Source organism: Heptranchias perlo, chromosome 15, assembly GCF_035084215.1.
Source record: "Heptranchias perlo isolate sHepPer1 chromosome 15, sHepPer1.hap1, whole genome shotgun sequence".
NCBI classification, from domain to species: Eukaryota; Metazoa; Chordata; class Chondrichthyes; order Hexanchiformes; family Hexanchidae; genus Heptranchias; species Heptranchias perlo.
The window spans coordinates 38,586,046-38,608,762 of NC_090339.1; the positions used below are offsets into that span (position 1 = coordinate 38,586,046).

At 42.3% G+C, this 22,717-nt stretch overlaps 1 protein-coding gene across 1 annotated transcript in view; it reads right to left on the bottom strand.

The window, feature by feature from the left end:
• Positions 1-22,717, bottom strand: part of LOC137333017 (heat shock factor protein 1-like) — a 42,318-nt gene extending 19,601 nt beyond the window's left edge. Inside the window, exons 1-5 of the mRNA XM_067997094.1 lie at positions 20,390-22,717; positions 10,814-10,922; positions 9,838-9,962; positions 4,143-4,267; positions 2,804-2,879 (exon numbers count right to left, since the gene is read on the bottom strand). Coding sequence (XP_067853195.1) covers positions 2,804-2,879; positions 4,143-4,267; positions 9,838-9,962; positions 10,814-10,922; positions 20,390-20,482 — 528 coding nt within the window. The 5' untranslated portion in view covers positions 20,483-22,717. The remainder of the gene's footprint in view (positions 1-2,803; positions 2,880-4,142; positions 4,268-9,837; positions 9,963-10,813; positions 10,923-20,389) is intronic.

The window sequence follows — 22,717 nt, forward strand, 5'->3', positions numbered from 1 at the left end:
TTGCTTGCTGTACCTGCATGGTAACTTTGTGATTTGTGTACAAGGACACCCAAATCCCTCTGACTACCAACATTTCTTAGTCTCTCACCTTTTAAAAAATGTCTGCTTTTCTATTCTTCCTACCAAAGTGGATAATTTCACATTTCCCCACATTATACTACATCAGCCACCTTCTTGCCCACTCACTAACCTGTTAATATCCCTTTGCAGCCTCTTTGTGTCCTCCTCACAGCTTACTTTCCCACCTAGCTTTGTATCATCAGCAAACTTGGATACTTTACAATCGGTCCCTTCACCTAAGTCATTGATATATGTTGTAAACAGCTGAGTCCCAAGCACTGATCCTTACAGCACCCCACTAGTTACAACCTGCCAACCCAAAAATGACCCGTTTATTCCTACTCTCTGTTTTGCGTCCATTAATCAACCCTCTATCCATGCTAATAAATTACCCCCAATCCCATGAACCCTAATCTTGTGTAACAATCTCTTGTGTGGCACCTTATCAAATGCCTTTTGAAAATCCAAACATAAAACATCTACTAGTTCCCCCTTGTCTACCCTGTTTACACCTTCAAAAAACTGTACTAGTTTGGTCAAACACGATTTCCCTTTCATAAAACAGTGCTGACTCTGTCTAATCATGTTATAATTTAAGTGCCCTGTTACTACATCCTTAATAATAGATTCTAGCATTTTCCCTACTACAGATGGGAGGCTAACTGGCCTATAGTTCCCTGTTTTCTTTCTCCCTCCTTTCTTGAATTACAGGGTTACATTTGCTACCTTCCAATCCACGGGGACCATGCTAGAGTCTAGGGAATGGACAGACAGTGGACATCAATTTTATCCCCCCCAATTTCGCTTCTCTAGCTCAAGGACACAGAGGCCTATTGTAGTTCTCCAGATGAACTCAGCACAGACCGGTGATTGAGCCTGGTCGCCGGCAAGGCCAGCGATTATTGCCCAACCCTAGTTGCCCTTGAGAAGGAGGTGATGGGCCTTCTTCTTGAATCGCTGCAGTCTGTACGGTGAAGGTGTTCCCACGATGCCACTAGGTAGGCAGTTCCAGGATTTTGACCCAGCAACAATGAAGGAACGGCGATATATGTCCAAGTCGGGATGTTGTATGACTTGGAAGTGATGGTGTTCCCATGCAGCTGCTGCCCTTGTCCTTGTCCTTCTAGATGGTGAGGTCGCAGGTTTGGGAGGTACTGCCGAAGAGGCCCTGGCAAGTTGCTGCAGTGCATCCTGTAGATAGTACACACTGCAGCCATGGTACGCCAATGGTGGAGGGAACAGATGTTTAAGCTGGGGTGCCGATCAAGAGGACTGCTTTGCTCTGGATAGCGTCGGGGTTCGAGTGTTGGAACTGCACCCATCCAGGCAAGTGAAGAGTATTCCTTCACATTCCTGACTTATGACTTGTATGTGGTAGAGAGGCTTCGGGGAATCATGAGATTAGCCACTCGCCACAGAACACCCAGCCTCTGACCTGCTCTAGTAGCTATGGCATTTATGTGGCTGGTCCAGTTCAGTTTCTGGTCAATGGTGACCCCCCAGGATGTTGATGGCGGGGGACTCTGTGATGGTAACTTCATTAAATGTCATGGGGAAGTGGTTATGTTGTTGGAGATGGTCATTGCCTGACACATGCATGGCACAAATTTTATTTGCCACTTTTCAGCCAAAGCCTGGATGTTGTCCAGGTCTTGCTGCATGCAGACATGGACTGCTTCATTATCTGAGGAATTGCAAATATAGCTGAACACTTTGTAATCATCAATGAACAGCTACACTTCTGACCTTATGATGGAGGGAAGGTCACTGATAAAGCAGCTAAAGATAATTGGGCTTAGGACGTTGCCCTGAGGAACACCTGCAGCGATGTCCTGAGGCTGAGATGAATGGGCTCCAACAACTACTACCATCTTCCTTTGTGCCAGGCATAACTCCAGCCACTGGAGAGATTTCCCCCTGATCCCCATTGACTTAAGTTTTACTAGGGTTCCTTGGTGCCACACTCAGTCAAATGCTGCCTCGATGTCAAGGGAAGTCACTCTCATCTCACCTCTGTATTTCAGCTTGTCTCCATATTTGGACTAGGGCTGTAATGTGGTCCAGAGCCGTATGGTTCTGGCGGAACCTAAACTGAGCATTGGTGAGCAGATTATTGGTAAGTGCCACTTCATAGCATTGTTGACAACTCCTTCCATCACTTTGTTGATGATTGGGAGTGGGCTGATGGAGCGGTAATTTGGCCGGGTTGGATGTATCCTACTTTTTATGGACAGGACAAAGCTGAGGCAATTTTCCACATTGTCAGATAGATGCCAATGTTATAGCTGTACTGGAACAGCTTAGCTAAATAGCACAGATATTCAGCACTACAGCCGGATATTGTCCCGCCCGTAGCCTTTTCTGTGTTTTCTGTGTCCAGTGCACTCAGCCGTTCCTTGATGTCAAGTGAAGTGAATCGAATTGGGTAAAGACTGGCATGAGTGATAGTGTGGACCTCAGTTAATGCCTCCCTTGCTACATATGATTTCCTTTACATAGGTAGAGTAGCCGTCTGTCCAGTTTTGAACTGAAATATCCAGTTTCGAGAGTAACTGCCCACTAATTTTAATGCAGAATTAAAAAGATTGAAAATTGTTACATATAAAACAAAACACTGCGCATATACATATAGGCTCATTTCACACACTTACAAAACTTGTTCTTTTTAAAAAGTGCTCTCGTAAGTTTTGTATTGAAGAAAAAAGGTGGCAATTCCACTTAGTTAAAATATTAGATGACACACCTTCCGAATAACTTTGTGCTGCTGTAGTTGCTTCTGTTTCAGGGATGATATCTCCTTCCATAGTGCCTCATTTTCTCTGTGGAAAACAGACAAGTCTGCATGGTGAGCCTCGTTTAACAATCTGCCATCAATTTACAAAAGTAACTCTCATCATTTAAAAAGAGTAGGCCAAAATTGAGCATTTGTATTTGAAGTTGCTCATTTCTTCAAGGTCTTACCACCTTGAAATCCAAAATGTCAAACCTTTGGCAATGCCCAGTTTGCCAATTATTTCAGTGTGAAGCACCTGTGCAGGAGAAGTCAGCAACCATCCAGCTTTGGGGTCAACAGCCCAGACATTTCAGACAGACAGTGTTACTTTGTATTTACATCTCCCTCAACTAACTTAGATTTTCTTTTTCTTCAGGTTTTTTTCCCTCTCGTCTTAGTGAAAAATAAGGTCTTTACCCTTTCTCAGCCTCAGCTGACCTGCTGCTGCTCACCCTCCCTGCCACAGTATTTTGATACCGAATACATTAATGGCCCAGGACCAGCATTCATTGAAGTCCAAGTCCAGTCTAAACAAGATGGGTGTAAAGCCAGAGAGAGTTAGAATGCAAAATAGGGAGGGAGGGAATGGGATTTAGGTAGCACCTGATCGCATCTTCAGGACATTCCAAAGTTCTTTACAACCAATGAATTACTGTTGAAGTGCAGTGGCTATTAGATAGGCAAAGGCAACAGCCAATTTGCACACAAGGTCCTACAAACACTAAGCGAGATGAATGACCAGTTAATCTGTTTCTATTAGCTTGAGGAACTTGTCTGAATATATGATGAGATTAAGAATGCTGAAATAAACAATTTACATAAAGGTAGTCAAAGGTGTTTCACATGTGCAGAAATTGGATATGAAGCAGGGGTTGGGAGAAAAGTTAGGGAGGGTGGCCGAAGGCACAAAGATAGGTTTTGAGGTGGCAAGAGATGCAGCAAGACAGAGTGGTTTAGGAAGAAAATTCTAGATGCAGAAGCACAGGAAAAGTGATGCAAGTCTCCAATGTCATTTTTTCTTTCATATAGGATACAAGTGTCCTAGGGTCAGACCATATTCTGAGGATCACAGTGGGGTACTCCCCCTCCCCCCCCCGCCCCAATATTAGCTTTTCCTAAATTGCAGACATTCTTAGATCCCTGTCAGCACTACTCTGAAACCAGACTTAGGGGCATTCTGGGAAAGCTAAAAGGACTAATCCTCTCATGCTGGGAGATCCTATACACAGGCAAAGGGTCCTTCACTTCAGTTTCTCAAAAACATATCTACTTTATGTCTGACAAGATCCAAATTAAAAAATATTAAAACCTCTTAATAGCCAGAATCGTGCCGTCAGCCAAGTCATGTTTTCCAATCATCTGGCGAACATCTGACAAGATTTTTGACACTTCTTGCTGCCTCAGTTTAAGGTCATCCACTCGGCTCACAGAAACCTTAATTATAAAAAAAAAATCACATCTTATGAAATTGTCTATGTGACTCTAGCTGTATACTCATCTCAAATTCCAAATAACATACTTGTGGATCAAGCTATTTATTGCACATTATTAGAGATTTTGCAGGTTATATTTTCATTCCGTTCATTCAAATTTTACTGTTTTTCAGGGTAGTTACAATTTCCTGACCCCCTTTGTCTAAGGCTTATACACACTTTAATTCCCCATTTTCTCCCCTGTCCCTCTACTAAAGGCATGACGAATGCTGCAATATGGTTCCACAAGCAACAGCAGCTAACTGGTATCTTGTTTAAATGGCCATTCATAATGTATAAACCTAATCACCGAGTGCCCCCCAGTAGACTATTTGTTCACTGTGGAGGCACCACAGCCAAGCCCGATTGTGTCCTTACCCAACATCTATGCAAGTTCACTTTCTAGCAGGGACAATGAATAGAAATCAGGAACGAGAACCTTGGAAAATTTTCCTCACGCTCTCCCAAGGGCAGCGAGGACAACAAACGTCACACCCAGCTGCTGTCCAGAATGAGATCACTTAACACCAATGAACAATGTGTTATCATTGTTTTTATACTATTAAAGGACAGTACTACTCTTAGACTAAGGTACATTACAGTAAGTAAGTTTTATCTTATATGGTGCTAAACAGAATACAGACTGGCCACACGTCGGACAAATTAATTGAAAGGGAGGGAAGGAAACATTAAATACAATATTCCTTGCCACTTACGTGGATTTCAATTTTTTTCTCAAATTCTCTTGTGGTTACAACTGAAAATGAATTAATGTATTTGAACTTAACATGCAGCTGCTTTTGTGCAAAATAAGAAACGACACTATCAGTTTACCTCCCTTCCCCTACCAAAAAGAACACATAGTACATGTGATTAATCAGAGATGGCTTGTTTTTGAATCATAAAAGACTATGATATAATAAAAATCTTCTGCCTGCATGCGCTGTCTACAAAATCTTGCTTAGTTGTCAACTTTTCCGATTATAAATTCTTATGTCCACATTTATAATGGAAATTGCCTACATAAACCTGTCATACTGTATGTAATTGGACCCTCCGAAGAGTGGAACAGTAGCACCTCAGTTTTGCATCTCCCAGCTCCTCAGCCTGTGCCGAGAAAATCCTATCCTCTAACATGCTCTACTTCTCTTCTTTCCAAAGTGTCACATTTTGCTATTTAACATAATGACATAAAATTGAAGAACATCATAATAAAGACAGAACACATGACTTTAAAATGAGGACTGAATTACATCTGCATGCCCTGGTCCAATTAAGTCCTGCCCTCCAGCCCGCTCAACCTGATGATTACACTTGGTCCTGATTCCCCATGTGCAACGCCACAGGAGATTGATTAGTCTATATTTGCCAAGAATTGCAAAAGGCGTATAAACTTTTACTGGTTTTGTAATCTAGTAAAATCTGATGTGTTTGCTCATTTGTTTAAATTTTACTTTTTAAATAAACCTCATTTGTTGTTTATAGCTCAAGATACGTAGTCTATTAGTGTGTTTTGTCAATCTTAGAGATCAGGAGTTTACAGTGTTAATTTGTATTATTTCCAGATTGTACTTCATTAGTAAAAGGATTCATTGTTCACCCTGCCATCCCAGATTACTTCACATAGATCACATTTTCTGTGGAGACAGTGCTTTATGCTGGAAATGAGAAAAAATATGTAGAGTTCACCTGAATTTAACAGCAACAACCTGTGTTCATGACTATTTAATATGCTTTCAAATTGCCTCATCCATGCTATAATTGACAGTTCATCTTCTAACTCTTTTTCCATCAATTTAAGGGTTTCCGATGGCTCTTTCCTCCCTTCATATTGATGACTTTCTCCTTCATTAACCCCATTCACTCCATTTATGGTAAATATACTCTACGTTCAAAACTTTTTCCAGATTGTACTTCCTCAATATTCATAACATCCAGTCCTCTCAATGCAACAGCTGAATCACTACATTTTGATCTCCTCCATGCCCGACAATGAAAATCTGCCTTATAATTATTCAAAGAAACTATTTCTTCATAGTTCACGCAAATCCAGCCAGCAGTTACCATCCTCTAACTTTTGATGACTCCATCCCAAATCCTTCCACACCTTGGCCTCACTACCTTCTTGGATTTCAACAACAACAACAACTCGCATTTATATAGCACCTTTAATGTAGTAAAACGTCCCAAGGCACTTCACAGGAACGTTATCAAACAAAATTTGACACCAAGCCACATAAGGAGATGTTAGGACTGCTGACCAAAAATTTGGTTTAAAAAAAGGTTGGTTTTAAGGCGCGTCTTAAAGGAGGAGAGGTAGAAAGGCAGAGAGGTTTAGGGAGGGAATTCCAGAGGTTAGGGCCTAGGCAGCTGATGGCATGGCCACCAATGGTGGAGCGATTAAAATTGGGGATGCACAAAAGGTAAGAATTGGAGGAACGCAGAAATCTCAGAGGGTAGTAGGGCTGGAAGAGGTTACAGAGATAGGGAGGAGCAAGGCCATGGAGGGATTTGAAAACAAAGATGAGAATTTTAAAACTGAGGCATTCCCGGACCGGGAGCCAATATAGGTCAGCGAACACAGGATTGATGGGTGAATGGGACTTAGGGTACAGATAGCAGATTTTGGATGAACTCAGTTTATGGAGGGTAGAAGATGGGAAGCCGGCCAGAGAGAATTAGAATAGTCAAGTCTAGAGGTAACAAAAGCATGGATGAGGGTTTCAGCAGCAGATGAGCTGAGGCAGGGGCGGAGATGGGTGATGTTATGGAGGTGGAAGTAGGAGGTCTTGGTGATGGAACCGTTGTGGTCGGAAGCTCATCCTCAGGGTCAAATAGGATGCCAAGATTGCAAACGGTCTGGTTCCACCTCAGACAGTGGCCAGGGAGAGGGATGGAGTCAGTGGCTGGGGAACGGAGTTGGTGTATTTAGCAAGAGGAAATTTTTGCTCATCCAGTACTGGATATCAAACAAGCAGTGTGACAAATCAAAGACAGTGGAGGGGTCGAGGAAGGTGGTGGTGAAGTAGAGCTGGGTGTCATCAGCATACATGTGGAATCAGACGTTGTGCTTTCTCATGATGTCACCGAGGAGCAGTATGTAGATGAGAAATAGGAGGGGGCCAAGGATAGATTCTTGGAGGACTCCAGAGGTAACGGTGCAGGAGCAGGAAGAGAAGCCATTGCAGGTGATTTTCTGGCTACGACTAGATAGATAAGAATGGAACTAGGCGAGTGCAGTCCCACCCAACTGGATGACAAAGGAGAAGCGCTGGAGGAGGATGATGTGGTTGAGAAGGATGAGGAAGGATAGTTTACCACAGTCACAGTCATACAGGATGTCATTTGTGACTTTGTTAAGGGCCGTTTCTGTACTGTGGCAAGGGTAGAAACCTGATTGGAGAGATTCAAACATGGTGTTGCGGGAAAGATGGATACAGGTTTGGGAGGCGACAGCATGTTCAAGGACTCTGGAGGGGAAAGGGAGATTTGGCGGTAGTTTGTAAGGACAGAGGGGTCAAGGGTGGGTTTTTTGAGGAGGGGGGTGATAATAGCAGATTTGAAGGGGAGGGGGACAGTGCCTGAAGAGAGGGAACCATTAATACTATCAGATGGCATAGGGGCCAGGAAGAGAAGTTGGGTGGTCAGCAGTTTAGTGGGAATAGGGTCAAGGGAACAGGAGGTGGGTCTCATGATCAAGATGAGCTCGAAGAGGGCACGAGGGGAGATAGAAACTAGAGAAAGATGCAAGTTCAGGGCTAGGGCAGGGGAGAACCATAGAGGAAGTTTGGCTTGGTGAGCTAGAGGAAGGGAGGGAAGCGGAAGAGGCACTTAATCTTAGTGACAAAGAAGTCCATGAGCTCCTCACACTTGTTGTTGGTGGAGGTGGGGAGAGGGGTTTAAGAAGTCAGTTCGTGGTGAAGAGAAGCTGAGGGTTATCTTTGGATGGAACGCCCACATCTTATCCACTGTTAAGGCTACCTCCAAGAGACTTGGTTTCCACTTTTATGTCCATCAATTAATTTCCCCGTAACAGCTCAACTCTACACAAAGCCCAAGTTTCTCCAAGACTTGAATACTGTTTTTTATAACTGGGGAGGCTCTTCCAGCACTTCTCTTGCACTCTTGGGACAGGACACAAGAAAGTGACTTAGATCATCTGATAGGCAAATCTTTTTCTCAGCTCCAACCTCTTGTTCTTTCTGTCACAACCATTTCTGTCTTTGTGTTTCATCAATACATACAATTATGGTCATTGTGACTCTGAACTTCCCACTTTCATTCGAAGCTTCAAATCTGTATGGTATATGCTCTTCCTCCTGCCAAACTGTGTTGAAATCAAGACTCATTACACTCTTACTCTATCGCTTTCCCAAAACCTCAAAATGGTTATTGTCAGGTGAGTCTAAAACAGCCTAGTTGGGTGAATTTTAATCATTGAGCCCAGGAGGTGTTTTAGCTGAACATGTAGGAGGGGTGGAAAAAAGTTTCTCATTTGATGTGGCAGTTTTTATTGGTAACATGATGAGCCAATCCTTGACACCAAGAGCTGGGGACAAGGCAGAAATTATGCTTTTGGCGCTCGTGCTTTTCTTTGGGTGAAAAAAGGAGAGTCTGCAGCAAGTTTGAGTTTGAAACAAACAAACAGTGAAGCAGAGAAGACTCGATTTCTTTCCAGCCAGGAAGAAGGCTGAAAGAAAGAGACAGACACAAAATGAGGCATAAAATCTTAGTGCTGGCTAGTTTTAGGAATTGCCAATGTGTAAAGTGAATTTAGCCCATCAACAGGGGTAGAGCGGTGTAATTTGTTATTTTTCATTTAACAAGAAGTGATGAAATAATTTGAAATTCACTGAAAATTGTATTCTGTTTGCTCACAGATTACATGTAAAAGAAACCAATTGTTGATTTACAATTGGCTTCATCTAAATGAAGTGCTCATCAGTCCATCTTCCGGAAGATAGGAGATGGGATATGCGCAATATCATAGAATCCAGTACAGATAACAAAGGTTCTTATTGCTACGGACCCCAGGTCACGCTTTCTTATAACTAGATACTGGGTGGCAAGGATACTCGGCAGATCATCGGATGTCTGTTTATGAATGTGACTGGAGATGCGAAACCCTAGAGAATATCTAATGTAGACCCAAATTTTGTAGCAAGCACTCTCAGGTCAGGTATAGCATATACTAGATATAGATTAAACCTCCCACTGTACTGCCCATTTAACATTCCCAGGTAAGGTACGGCAATAATTTAATGATTAAACCTCTTAACGCTGCTCCAAGCCTCAACCCCAATCTCAAGTGAAAACTAAAATCTGCCCCAAATGTCCTAAGACTGCAACATCAACAACTTGCATTTATATAGCGGTTTTAACGTTGTAAAACGTCCCAAAGCACAACAATGATTCAATTGAAATTAGACATTCAGCCACCACACGTCCAGCTTTGGCCACCAGATTTGGTTGGCCACTGATTTATGAAAAAGTTTTAAAATCATCCACAACCCACCAATGAGAAACACTTACCTTCCTCTTGATGTTGTCCAGCAACTGAGGCTCTCCTTGTCTAAAGTGCGGGTGCTGAAACTCAATTATATCATCCAAATCCCGGGGCAGACCTACACCTATGTGAACCACCTTATGAAAACCATCTGTTACAGAACATAAAGAGAAGAGTTAAAGAGATAAGGAGTGTAGTTGATAAAAGTGGAATAAAACTTTATTTAGAAAATGTTACCTCTCTCCCCACACCACCTATCTCTCTGGGAGAAGAGGTGGGGGGAGAGCCAGAGAGCAAAACGAGAGAAAAGAAATAGAAAGGATTAGTCCCATTGCTAATTGCTATCAATTCACCATGATGAAAAGTGCAAGTGAAACACTGCACAGGATCAGACACAGCTGTACAGCTCTCCACCGCCTGCAACTTAGCTGGCAGGTTGCAGTAGTGGTACACTTATCAGCTATTGGAATTTCTTCATATGACACCATCCCAAACCCATAGCCTCCGTTAGGCAAGCTTTCCTTTTCTCAGTTTTAAATGCAAAACTTGTTTGCAGCTTAAGATCTTCTATATTTTCTCTTCCCAAACGAGACTCATCCAGCTTACGGACCTGGCTGCTCCAACATCGGTTCCTCTCCTCACTCCCCAGACTGACCCCACTCCAGCTTTCTAAACTACCATTATAAATCGAATAGCCTACTAACAAGCATAGTGTTAACTCAGAACACAAATATTTACTTGGTGGAGGGAGGCCAACACCCATGGAATCAGACTCTGGCACGAGTCATCATCACGGCCATTGTTTTACAGTAAAAGACCAAGTCAAATTCAGTTTTTTTTATTACACGGGATTATTGGACTTTCCAGGATTTGGGAAAATTGTATTCTGCAATTCCATTTTTCTATGAAAACCGGAAATCATTAGCCTTCATTGTGTACTGTATTGCAGCCCCTTCCTAAACTAACACACTTCAGCACTCCAAAGTAATATAATGTACTTACACATGTTGAGCTGCCTGACAAAGCTTGCCATGTTGTTGTGTTTGAAGTACATGGGGAGGATCTCCTTAGCAAAGCGCCTCTCATTGGACACCTGAAAACAGGTGCCATTCTGCAAGGGTAAATACAGTTGTTAATCATCAATCATGCTCACACAGATCGACTGAATAACCTCGTCACTCACAAATACCACATTCACTGATATCACAGGGGAGACACACCAACTCATCATATCGAGTCATGGGATGCAGTTTAAACTCTCCCATGCTGCTGTATGTGACCTGACTGTCATACACTGCCTGATGAATGGGCACAGTCTGCAGATAAATGGGAGTGCACCCATACTCTTCAACCCCAATGGTATTGTTATATTATTTTTGAACTATGATTTTTAAAATCCAATTTTTCTTTTGGTTACATCACATTGATGCACATTATACTGTGAATGTAAGGTTAATCGGAGGGTGCATCAGTGTTGACCAAACTACAGTCTGTGGGCTATACCCAGCCTACAATAGGCATGCAACTCGGTTCTATTAGCGATTATATTATACACTGGTTTGTCCTGTTTAACTTTTGTAAGCCTGGAGAGATTGAAAGGGTGGTTCTTAGTGCTACTGCCTCATTGATGGATAAATCCCACGTAAGAATATTCTGTTCATATTTGCAGGTTGGGACATATGCAAATTAATAGGACAGATTTATATAAGAACATAAGAACATAAGAAATAGGAGCAGGAATAGGCCAATTGGCCCCTCGAGCCTGCTCCGCCATTCAATAAGATCATGGCTGATCTGATCCTAACCTCAAATCTAAATTCATGTCCAATTTCCTGCCCGCTCCCCGTAACCCATAATTCCCTTTACTTCTAGGAAACTGTCTATTTCTGGTTTAAATTTATTTAATGATGTAGATTCCACAGCTTCCTGGGGTAGCAAATTCCACAGACCTACTACCCTCTGAGTGAAGAAGTTTCTCCTCATCTCAGTTTTGAAAGAGCAGCCCCTTATTCTAAGATTATGCCCCCTAGTTCTAGTTTCACCCATCCTTGGGAACATCCTTACCGCATCCACCCGATCAAGCCCCTTCACAATCTTATATGTTTCAATAAGATCGCCTCTCATTCTTCTGAACTCCAATGAGTAGAGTCCCAATCTACTCAACCTCTCCTCATATGTCCACCCCCTCATCCCCGGGATTAACCGAGTGAACCTTCTTTGTACTGCCTCGAGAGCAAGTATGTCTTTTCTTAAGTATGGACACCAAAACTGTATGCAGTATTCCAGGTGCGGTCTCACCAATACCTTATATAACTGCAGCAATACCTCCCTGTTTTTATATTCTATCCCCCTAGCAATAAAAGCCAACATTCCGTTAGCCTTCTTGATCACCTGCTGTACCTGCAAACTAACTTTTTGATTTTCTTGCACTAGGACCCCCAGATCCCTTTGTACTGCAGTACTTTCCAGTTTCTCGCCATTAAGATAATAACTTGCTCTCTGACTTTTCCTGCCAAAGTGCATAATCTCACATTTTCCAATATTGTATTGCATCTGCCAAATCTCCGCCCACTCACCCAGCCTGTCTATATCCCCTTGTAGGTTTTTTATGTCCTCCTCACTCTCTACTTTCCCTCCCATCTTTGTATCATCTGCAAACTTTGATATGTTACACTCGGTCCCCTCCTCCAAATCATTAATATAGATTGTAAAGAGTTGGGGACCCAGCACCGACCCCTGCGGAACACCACTGGCTACAGGTTGCCAGTCCGAGAATGTACCATTTATCCCAACTCTCTGCTTCCTGTTAGATAACCAATCCTCCACCCATGCCAGAATATTACCCCCAATCCAGTGATTCTTTATCTTGAGCAATAATCTTTTATGTGGCACCTTGTCGAATGCCTTCTGGAAGTCCAAATACACTACGTCCACTGGTTCCCCTTTATCCACCCTGTACGTTATATCCTCAAAGAACTCAAGCAAATTTGTCAGACATGACTTCCCCTTTGTAAAGCCATGCTGACTTTGTCCTATTAAATTTTGTTTATCCAAATGTTCTGCTACTGTCTCCTTAATAATAGACTCCAAAATTTTACCCACCACAGATGTTAAGCTAACTGGTCTATAATTTCCAGCCTTCTGCCTACTACCCTTTTTAAATAAGGGTGTTACATTGGCAGTTTTCCAATCTGCCGGGACCTTTGCCGAGTCCAGAGAATTTTGGAAAATTATTACCAAAGCATCCACAATCCCTACTGCCACTTCCCTCAAGACCCTAGGATGCAAGCCATCAGGTCCAGGGGATTTATCCGCCTTGAGTCCCATTAATTTACTGAGTACCAATTCCTTAGTGATTTTAATCGTATTTAGCTCCTCCCCCCCTCGAGCCCCCTGTTTGTCCAGTGTTGGGATATTCTTAGTGTCCTCTACCGTAAAGACTGAAACAAAATATTTGTTCAGCATTTTTGCAATCTCCATGTTTCCCACCATTAATTTCCCGGTCTCATCCTCTAAAGGACCTACGTTTGCCTTAGCCACCCTTTTTCTTTTTATATAACTGTAGAAACTCTTGCTATCTGTTTTTATATTTTTTGCTAATTTATTTTCATAATCTATCTTCCCTTTCTTAATCAATCCTTTCGTTACTTTTTGCTGTCTTTTGAAGACTTCCCAATCTTCTATCCTCCCACTAAGTTTGGCTACCTTATATGTCCTTGTTTTTAGTCAGATACTATCCTTAATTTCTTTACTTAGCCACGGATGGCTGTCATTTCTTTTACATCCTTTTTTCCTCAGTGGAATATATATTTTTTGAAAGTTGTAAAATAACTCCTTAAATGAGCACCACTGCTCATGTACCGTCTTACCCTTTAATCTATTTTCCCAGTCCACTTTAATCAATTCCGCTCTCATACCATCATCGTCTCCTTTATTCAAGCTCAGTACGCTTGTTTGAGAACCAACCTTCTCACCCTCTAATTGGATATGGAATGTAACCATGTTATGGTCACTCATTCCAAGGGGATTTTAACTAGGACATTATTAATTATTCCTGGCTCATTACACAGGACCAGGTCCAAGGTTGCTTGCCCCCTTGTAGGTTCAGTTACATACTGCTCAAGAAATCCATCCCTAATACACTCAATAAACTCTTCCTCAAGGCTACCCTGCCCAATTTGATTTGTCCAGTTAATATGATAGTTAAAATCCCCCATAATTATAGCTGTTCCCTTATTACATGCCCCGACTATTTCCTGATTAATACTTCTTCCAGCAGAGTTGCAACTATTAGGAGGCCTATATACTACGCCCACGAGTGTTTTTTGCCCCTTATTATTCCTTATCTCTACCCAAACTGTTTCATTATCCTGATCCTTTGTCCCAATATCTTTTCTCTGTATTACAGTGATTCCTTCCCTTATTAACATAGCCACCCCACCTCCCCTTCCTTCCTGCCTGTTCTTCTGTGGCCCATGGTATGCCCATGAAGGCAAAGAATTTGGACATGCCAAGCGTACATGGTGTATTGCTATAGTGAGTGACTTTTACTGAGTGGTTGATGTTATGAAGAACCCTGGAAAAATTTTTTCAGGGTAAGACAGTGGAATTAGTGCACACTACCGTGATTGCTCACTGTGTCAGTGCCTGGCAGACCTGGTTATGCTGATTATGACATACAACTTGTGGGGGGGGGGGGGGGGGCTAGCTAATACGTGATCCAATCCTTGCAGAGGAGGGACAGATGTCAAAGAAATTTCTTGGTTCAGCCTCCAGAAGTACATAATTTTCATGCACAGGGCTATTTTCCATAGAATCTCAATCTACACTTCAGTGGAGTGGATAGACAATTAATAGGAAATCCAAAAACGTGCCCATCTATCAAGTGTGTCATTATGGGGAGTTGCAGAAGACAGTGCACAGGTCTGGTTTGATAAGTGCCTGATGCTTTTTTGGATATCATGCAGCATCTTCTGCCAGTGGGGCTAGATCATTGGGTATGACTAAACGATGTTGTGTTGCTCCCTCACTACCATAGCCTCTCTAACATTCTACTGGGACTCCAGGAATCTGGTATTTCTTTTACGTTAATTTTAAATTTCCCTTTTAAGGCCCTTACCACAGGTTGAGACGATATCAATCAACAATCATCAAGAAAGACAGAAAGTCCTAATCATCAGAGTTTATTCCAGGTATTTCTCGTACACTATTTTTACAAAATATGAATTTCCAGTGGGCAGGTTGCTTTTCATTTGTTTTTTTTAAAAAAAGCATACAGCACAATATAACACATTGTAATGACACAGGTTGGCATATAATCGGTGAGATACAGGTTCATTTCCTTTATTTCTCCACCCAAAACCATGAGGAGATACAAGGCAGAGTACAGATACAGCACAGAAAAAAAGGGGTCCAGAGTTGCTGTTTCAAACCTGCTAGCTCAAAGTGACACTGGCAGAGGCCCTGTAGCAGGTTGCTTATCTTCCAGCTGCAGGCTGGAACATAGCCCACTGCCCTAAGAAATAGGGATTTGGGGACAAAATGGAAGAATTTTTTTTACTCAAGTTAAAATGATTTTTTTTTTTAAATATAAAAATACTGTCTCAGTCACAACATTCTGTTTCAAAATACAACAAAAGCTCCTATTTCAGACTTTGTCAAAGGGAAGTCCAGTTTAAAAGTGTCAAGATGTACCTGCACTACCAGCTACATCTGTAGATGGTGCTGTGATTGGCATTTATAATGTTAAAAGACTCGTCACACAATCGTAGCTACAAACCCAGCACTGGAACAGTATTTCTCACTCAAAGTCAACATCTCGGTTCACATGCAACCCCATTAAAATTCCACTGGGTGGCAGTGCAAAGAAACGTGTGTAGGCTTTCACATCCAACACTCATCACGAGGTAGGAGTCAGCTGCCAGACTGTAAATCGTCCCATCGTCATCTGCTGCGATGCCATACCTGACGGTGACGGTGACTGTTCCTCCCCCACCCTGCGCCAATGATTTGTTAGTTGATTGTCATGACCCTGTTCAAGCTTCGCATTCCCCAATCCAACACTGCCCTCCTCCCCCTCGGAGAACACATAACTGTCTCAACTTACCTTGGCATCCCGCTACATTCCCCCAATTTTCTGCTTTCTCAGACGCCCAGGCCCACATGCACCTTTGGCCAGAGGACATTGCTTTCTCATGTCGAAGCATTGTTTTGTGCAGGAAGCTCCCCTTCCTCCCCCCTCTCCCACACACTGAAAAAAAACACATCTGCACCACACCCTTCCTTATTTATTAACTTCTCAGCTGTCCTTCCCCCCACTGACATATACCCCTCCTCTCGTGAAGGACTCCATAGGGCCCACAACACCCTCCCACCCCAATGAACAATCATTTGGGTCTAAATTCCCCACTCTACTGATGGGCATTTCAGGCTTTGCATCTTACCGGCCCTCCACTGAAAAACATTTTGGCATTACCTCCCCTCTCCTTTTTGGGCTAGTTTCCTCACATAGAAGGCCTTGCTCCACTCTCTGCACCCCCTCCTGTTAGTGGACCTTTCAAGCCTGTATACCCCTCTGCTGTACTCACTTGATTTTTTTGGGCCTGTCCCCCATTGTTTGCCAGACTTTTCCCATATTATGTCCCCATCCCCAACTTTCCTTCTCCCCCTTTACACATCCATCCTCCCTCCCTCTCCCTCTCCCTCTCCCTCTGCTCCCACTTCATCTCCTTCTTTTCCTCCGCCATCATTTTTCACCTTCACGCCTCCCGAGTGGGCCCAATTATCCCCCGCCCACTAACTCTACTTAAATTGAATACTGCATTTGGTCTTGATTCCTCATGTGCAACGCAACAGGTGATCAATTACAAATATATTAGATATTTAAAACTGATCATATGGGGTTTGTTTGGGCACTGACCACTTCTGTAGGTGACCAGTTTAATTCTATACCATTGATCTTCACAAAATGATTGTGTCTTATGAAATGTGTGCACAAAAATCTGAAATTAAAGATCTTAAATAAGATTTTTTTTTACTTAATGCTATTCTCTGCATCCTAGCTAGTCACTGTTACTGAGGCACAGATCTATGAAAGGCCATGCAGAATAATGACCTGCAATTTACAGCATCAGATTGTAAGCAGAAAATCACATTATTCTTCTTTATGTATTAAGGGGTTCCATGGTGACTGTGCAAGATATTGGAAAAATGAAAACTTAAAACTGGCAATTATTCCCTTTGTAAAATAAGTCTGATTCAAATACTGGAACCACTCAGCATCTGTGGAGAAAGGAAAATGGAGTTAACATTTCAGGCCTTATGACTCTTTGTCAAAACCGGGTTAAGACCTGAAATGTTAACCCTACCTTCCTCTCTCCACAGATGTCTGACCTGCAGAATGTTTCCAGCATTTTCTGTTTTTATTTCTGATTTCCAGCATCTGCAGTAGTTGCTTTTTGACTCTACTATCAACTATTTCTTGCAATGCAAAGCAGTAACATTTACTATTATCTATCCAATCTTTTCAGACATTCCCAAACTCAGAGGGACAAACTGCATTTTCTTTATTACAGTGTAAAGTCTGGCAGTCATCAATTGAGCCATGTTATCTAATTTCCTCCTCAGTTTACAGCAAGTCCAGGAGGTAGTGCTACGCACCTGGGAGTTGGTGACAAGCATCAGGAAATGCACAGCAAGGAGTACACCTGCAAATAATGTCAACACTTCGGGCAATTTAATGGCACAAAGTTAAAGGGTAGTGCATTATTAGCTGCTTAGCAAATGGTAAAGCATCATTATTGGTGCATTATATCTAGTTAAAATGGTGTTCTTGATGTCTTAACAGAGATCAATCTCCCAGGAATTGTACTGTTCAAAATATAACATCCTGCTAGTTTGTTACCAGGCTGGAGGAGGGTAGGGGGACATCCTATCCATAAAAATGATAATTCCTTTTATGAATGTGCAAAGCATTAAAACAAAGAAGAAAAAGCAAAGAAAGAAGAACTTAGAGTTAAATAGCACCTATCACACCCTCAGGTCATCCCAAAGGACTGCACAGTCAATGAATTACTTTTTAAATGCGGTCATTGGCTGCCAGATTTGCCTACATCACAATTTCCACATACCAGGTTCCACAAATAGCAATGGCCAGTGGTGTTGGTTGAAGGATAAATGTTGGCCAGGACACTGAGAACTTCCTGCTTCTCTTTGTGAATAGTACTATGTGATCTTACACATACATCTGAACAGACAGATAGGATGTCAATTTAATATCTCATCTGAAAGATAGCACCTCTGAATAAAGTTAAGGAACCATAAACACTAATTATAACCGAGAATCACAATGTCCTTGCTTTGACAGAAACGTGGCTTCAGCCAGGACAAGAGACTAACAATTTCTGGCCAAAAAATTCAAAAGTGATGAAAAAAAAAAGCAAAAAAAGTGGTATTATTAAGTACACAATAAAGCATTCGTATTATCAATGGTGGTGTTTAGAGGAGTCTGGATTGAATTGAGAAACAAGAGTTCTGTAACAATATTAGCTGTCCATTGTAGATCTCCAAATAGTGATAAAAGAAACAGAGGAAGAGATTTGTAGACAATTCAGAAAAATTTGCAAAAGTAATGGGGCTGTAATGAAAGAAGATAATCTAGAGATATCCTGGGATAGGGACAACGCTAATGCTGGTAGTCAGAATGGAGAGGGATTCATAGGAGGTATTCAGGCTGGTTCTCAGTACATTACAAATCCAGTAAGGAAAGATGCAATACCAGTCATTACTCTGGTAAACAAACTAGAACTAAGTAACCTTAAAGTAAGAAAACATTTAGGGGATGGGGAAGGGAGTGGGTTGGTACCTGGGGTTGGGACCTCCTTCCCTGTCACAACACTAATAGTGAGATGGTCTGCATTTTTCCTTCCACCAGACTCCCAGGCCACTGGAGCCTACTCTGCCTTGCTGGTTTTTCATGCTTTCCTTTTTACCTATCCCCTTTAGCTATTCATACAATCTCTGTGTCTTGCATATGTTTTATTTCTCTCATTATACCTCCTTTTTGCTCCTGCTAACATCACTTCTACCATTTAAGCATCACCTGTTCTCCACCCACACTCTGCTCAGGTCAGTCATTCTAATTTACTTTCCTTTGTGCGCGCTTTCCCCTCCCTCCCTCTACTCTGACCCTTTGTGAATGTTGTTCATTCGTAATATGGTCCAGTCCTGAGGAAGGGTCTGAGACCTGAAACTTCCACCTCTGTTTCCCCGCAGATGCTGCCTGACCTGCCGAGTATTTCCAGCTTTTTTTTTGTTTACAAATGTTCAGCATCTGTAGTCATTTGCTTCTTGTTCCAAAACGTTCTAATACCCCCCCCCCAAAATGTTAATATGCAATATCTCTCACTGCACACTTGCTCCCTTCTTCTTATCTGCTTCCCTTGGATACCCAGCCAAGTAGGTGCGTTACAGATTCATGGTAACAAAAACACTGCGAGTTCTCCAATGAGCGGCGGCGCACGGTTCTAAAAATACCAGCCGCCTAATTAGCGTGGAGCAGCAGCGGCTCCGTCGCCAATCAAACCCGGGGGGCGCGGCAGGGGGCAGGGCCCACGTGGAGGCGGCGACCTTCACCCCATCGCGTTCACTTTCTTTCCTCTTTAAAAAAAAAGGTAGACAGAGGCAGACAAAACAATTAATGAATAAATAACATGATTTAAAAATTGCTTTAACTCTCCGTTCCAAAATTCTGCAGTATCCACTGCACCTTGTATTGCCTCTATACGACACGGCAGGAATTACATTGCAATGGTGATTTTTTTTTTAAAGTGCGACACAGGTTTGTGTGCTACCAAAGGCCTGGACTGTGGGACGAGTGTCCTCCCCAGCACATCAGTAACCCAATGACTTAAAACAATAGCAATAAGATGAAAAGCAAAGTCAAAAATATTGGACTCAATACTTCATACTTTGTGATCGCAATGTTTATTCACGACCCAAACATGAGTTGGCGGGTATAATAAAAGCTGCTGTAATTTCACGTAAAAAGAAAACCTCCGAAAAAAATACATTCCAAAGAGAACATGAGAAAATATAACTTTTTTTTCAAAAACTGAAAAAATGACATTCGTTTTTTTGTTTACATTCTGCCACCATCGAGAAGAAACGTTTCCTGCCTCTATTTTTCATTTAAGACCCACTTTATACTTCTTTCCGACATATTAATGGTGGATATTAAGAATGAAATATAAATATTGATCTGTACAACGATTAATGTTACAATGCCGACATTACAGAAGCAGAATCAACATACGCACAGTGTCTAGAAACCATCCGTCAATACATATTCAGCTGACATTTAATGGCATTCCGGCATGGTAAACTTTTTTAAAAATTTGACCCCCCCCCCCTCTCCTCAAATAACATTTCGTTCTCAATACGCGATTTCGAGAGCAAAAAAAGCCCTCCTAAATCATGCAGACCTACAGCTAGCTGGTTAAATATTGTATTTGGGTGACATGGTCTGTATACAACGCATATTATTAACAAGCTTTATTAACATGTTTCAGAATTACTTACTCGACTCCAGGAGATTAGATCATCTGTCCCTGGATCTTCCACCAAGGTCCATAACTTGTTCAAAAATGCAGGCACATTGCAATTTTGCTTCATCGCTCAATCAAAATTTTAATTTTCTAAAGTTCAGAATTTACTTCACCCGCCACCCTCTCTTAATAATTACAGTGCGTTGCTTTTTGCACAAATAAGACTAGTCTGTTACTGCAGTTGTTTACTTCGCACTATGTGAACTCCCGTTTTCTATAACGTTTGTTGCTGAAGTCCATGCTCGACCCAACGTGTGGGTGGGTCCACTTGCTGTGCAGCTGTCAATCACATAAAGAGACAGCACAGACTGAGGAAGGAGCGGCGGCGACAAGGCAGCTTTCTAACCGCTGAGACTTTTCCAACTCCAAATTGGAGAGGCAGATAGATCTTCCAATAGAAAAGGAGGGGGGCGGAACTGGATCCGACGGGTGCGAAATTTCTTTTGTTTGGGTAGAGTTGCGCGTGCGCGAACGCATGGGGTAGTGACACGTGGGGAAGGAGTGGTTCTGAATTGGGGAGCAGGGATGTTGTTTTAAAACAGTGTCTTTCTAGCCATTAGAAAGTGGGAAAGAGATTCAGCAGTAAGAGCTTGGTACAGGAGTAGCACCGTTGAACTTAATTTTTATTTTAAGAATCTGTTGGATACCTGAAATACACAACTGGGTTGAATGGGAGAAGCCAGGTTGAGACTCAAGGGTTCAAAGGTATGCAGGCTGGGCTAGAGGAGAAAGCTAAATCAAAACACAGTTAGCTGTGGTGGATACTAGCAGCAAGAGTAAGGCAGACTGTCCAGAGATAGGTTAATTTTGGAAAGTCCAGGGTGGGAGAGGAGACAGACTACAGAGATCAGGAGGTGCAAGACGCAATGTTACAGAAGTGTAAGTAGGCAGTCTTTGTGATGGAGAGGATATGGGGTTGGAAGCTCCATAGAGTAGGATGCCAAGGTTACAAACAGTCTGGTTCAGTGTTACAGTGGCTGGGGAGGGGGCTGGAGTCATTATAGAGGACATGGAGTTTGTTGCAGGAGTCTAAGACAATGGCTTTGGTCTTTCCAACATTTAGCTGGAGGAAATTGTGAATCATGCAAAACTGACAGTAGAGGGGCAGCGGAGGGGTTGAGAGAAGTGGCCGAGAGGTACAGCTGGGTATCATCAGCATACATGGGGAAGCTGCCCTCACGTCTGCAAATGATGTCACTAAGGGGCAGCAAGTAGATGAGAAAGAGAAGGGTGGCAAGGATAGATCCCAGAGGGACTACAGTGGTAACAGTGCAAGGACTAGAAGAGAAGCCATTTCTGAAACCAAGCAAGGACAGTCCTGCGGAACTGGACAATGGAAAAAAAGGTATTGGAGGAGGTTGGTTTGGTTCACCTTTTCAGAGGCTAAAAAGAGGACAAGGGATAATGCACCATTTGTGACTTGGGTTAGGGTTGTTTCATTGCTGAAAGGGGTGGAAACTTGTTTGGAGGGATTGAAAAACACATTCTCTCTTTATTTATGTGATCTTAGGTGGCTGGTATAAATCAGAATTTACAAAATGGCTTCAAGTAGCTTTGTTTCTAGACTGTTGATATGCAGAGCGCCAGTATGTGGCTGGTTGCATGAAGTCAGGCATCATATACAATGGGTGAAATCTGTTCTAAAAGGGTTTTCATTGCTGTTTCAATTCATGTATGCCACCAAGATGACATCCCTATGACTATTAACTTTTAATGTTTAAAATGAAGGACCCTTCAGCTACTGTTTGTTAAAGGACACCTTCAAACAGACTGCTTTTCCAGCAAAGGAAAGACTTATAAATCCAGGGATTCTGTTAAGTACTTCTGTTTTGCTCAGTCTTGGGAGGTGGGCAGCCCTGGCAAGGCTGACATTACACAGCCCTAGTTGCCCTTAAGACTGTGGTGGGCCACCTTGAATCATTATAGTCCATGTGAATAAAGGTGCTCCCAAAATTCTGTTAGGTAGGGAGTTCCAGAATTTTGACCGTGACAGAACAGATGAAGGCACTACAATATATATCTAAGTCAGGATGGTGTATGACTTGAGGGGAACTTCAGGTGATGATGCTCTCATGTACCTGCTACCCTTGTCCTTCCAGATAGTTAGTGTACACTACAGCCATCGTACACTGGTGGATGAAGTGACAATCAAGTGGATAGTGAAATGATCAGACTTTTTCCAAATCAAGTTTAACCCTGGCTATTATATTTATCAAACTTCATTTACAATTGAGAAAGTAAAAATTGTTAAATGTTAGAAGTAGCAATGTACCAAGAGCTAGACAAATAGCCATTAGTTTCT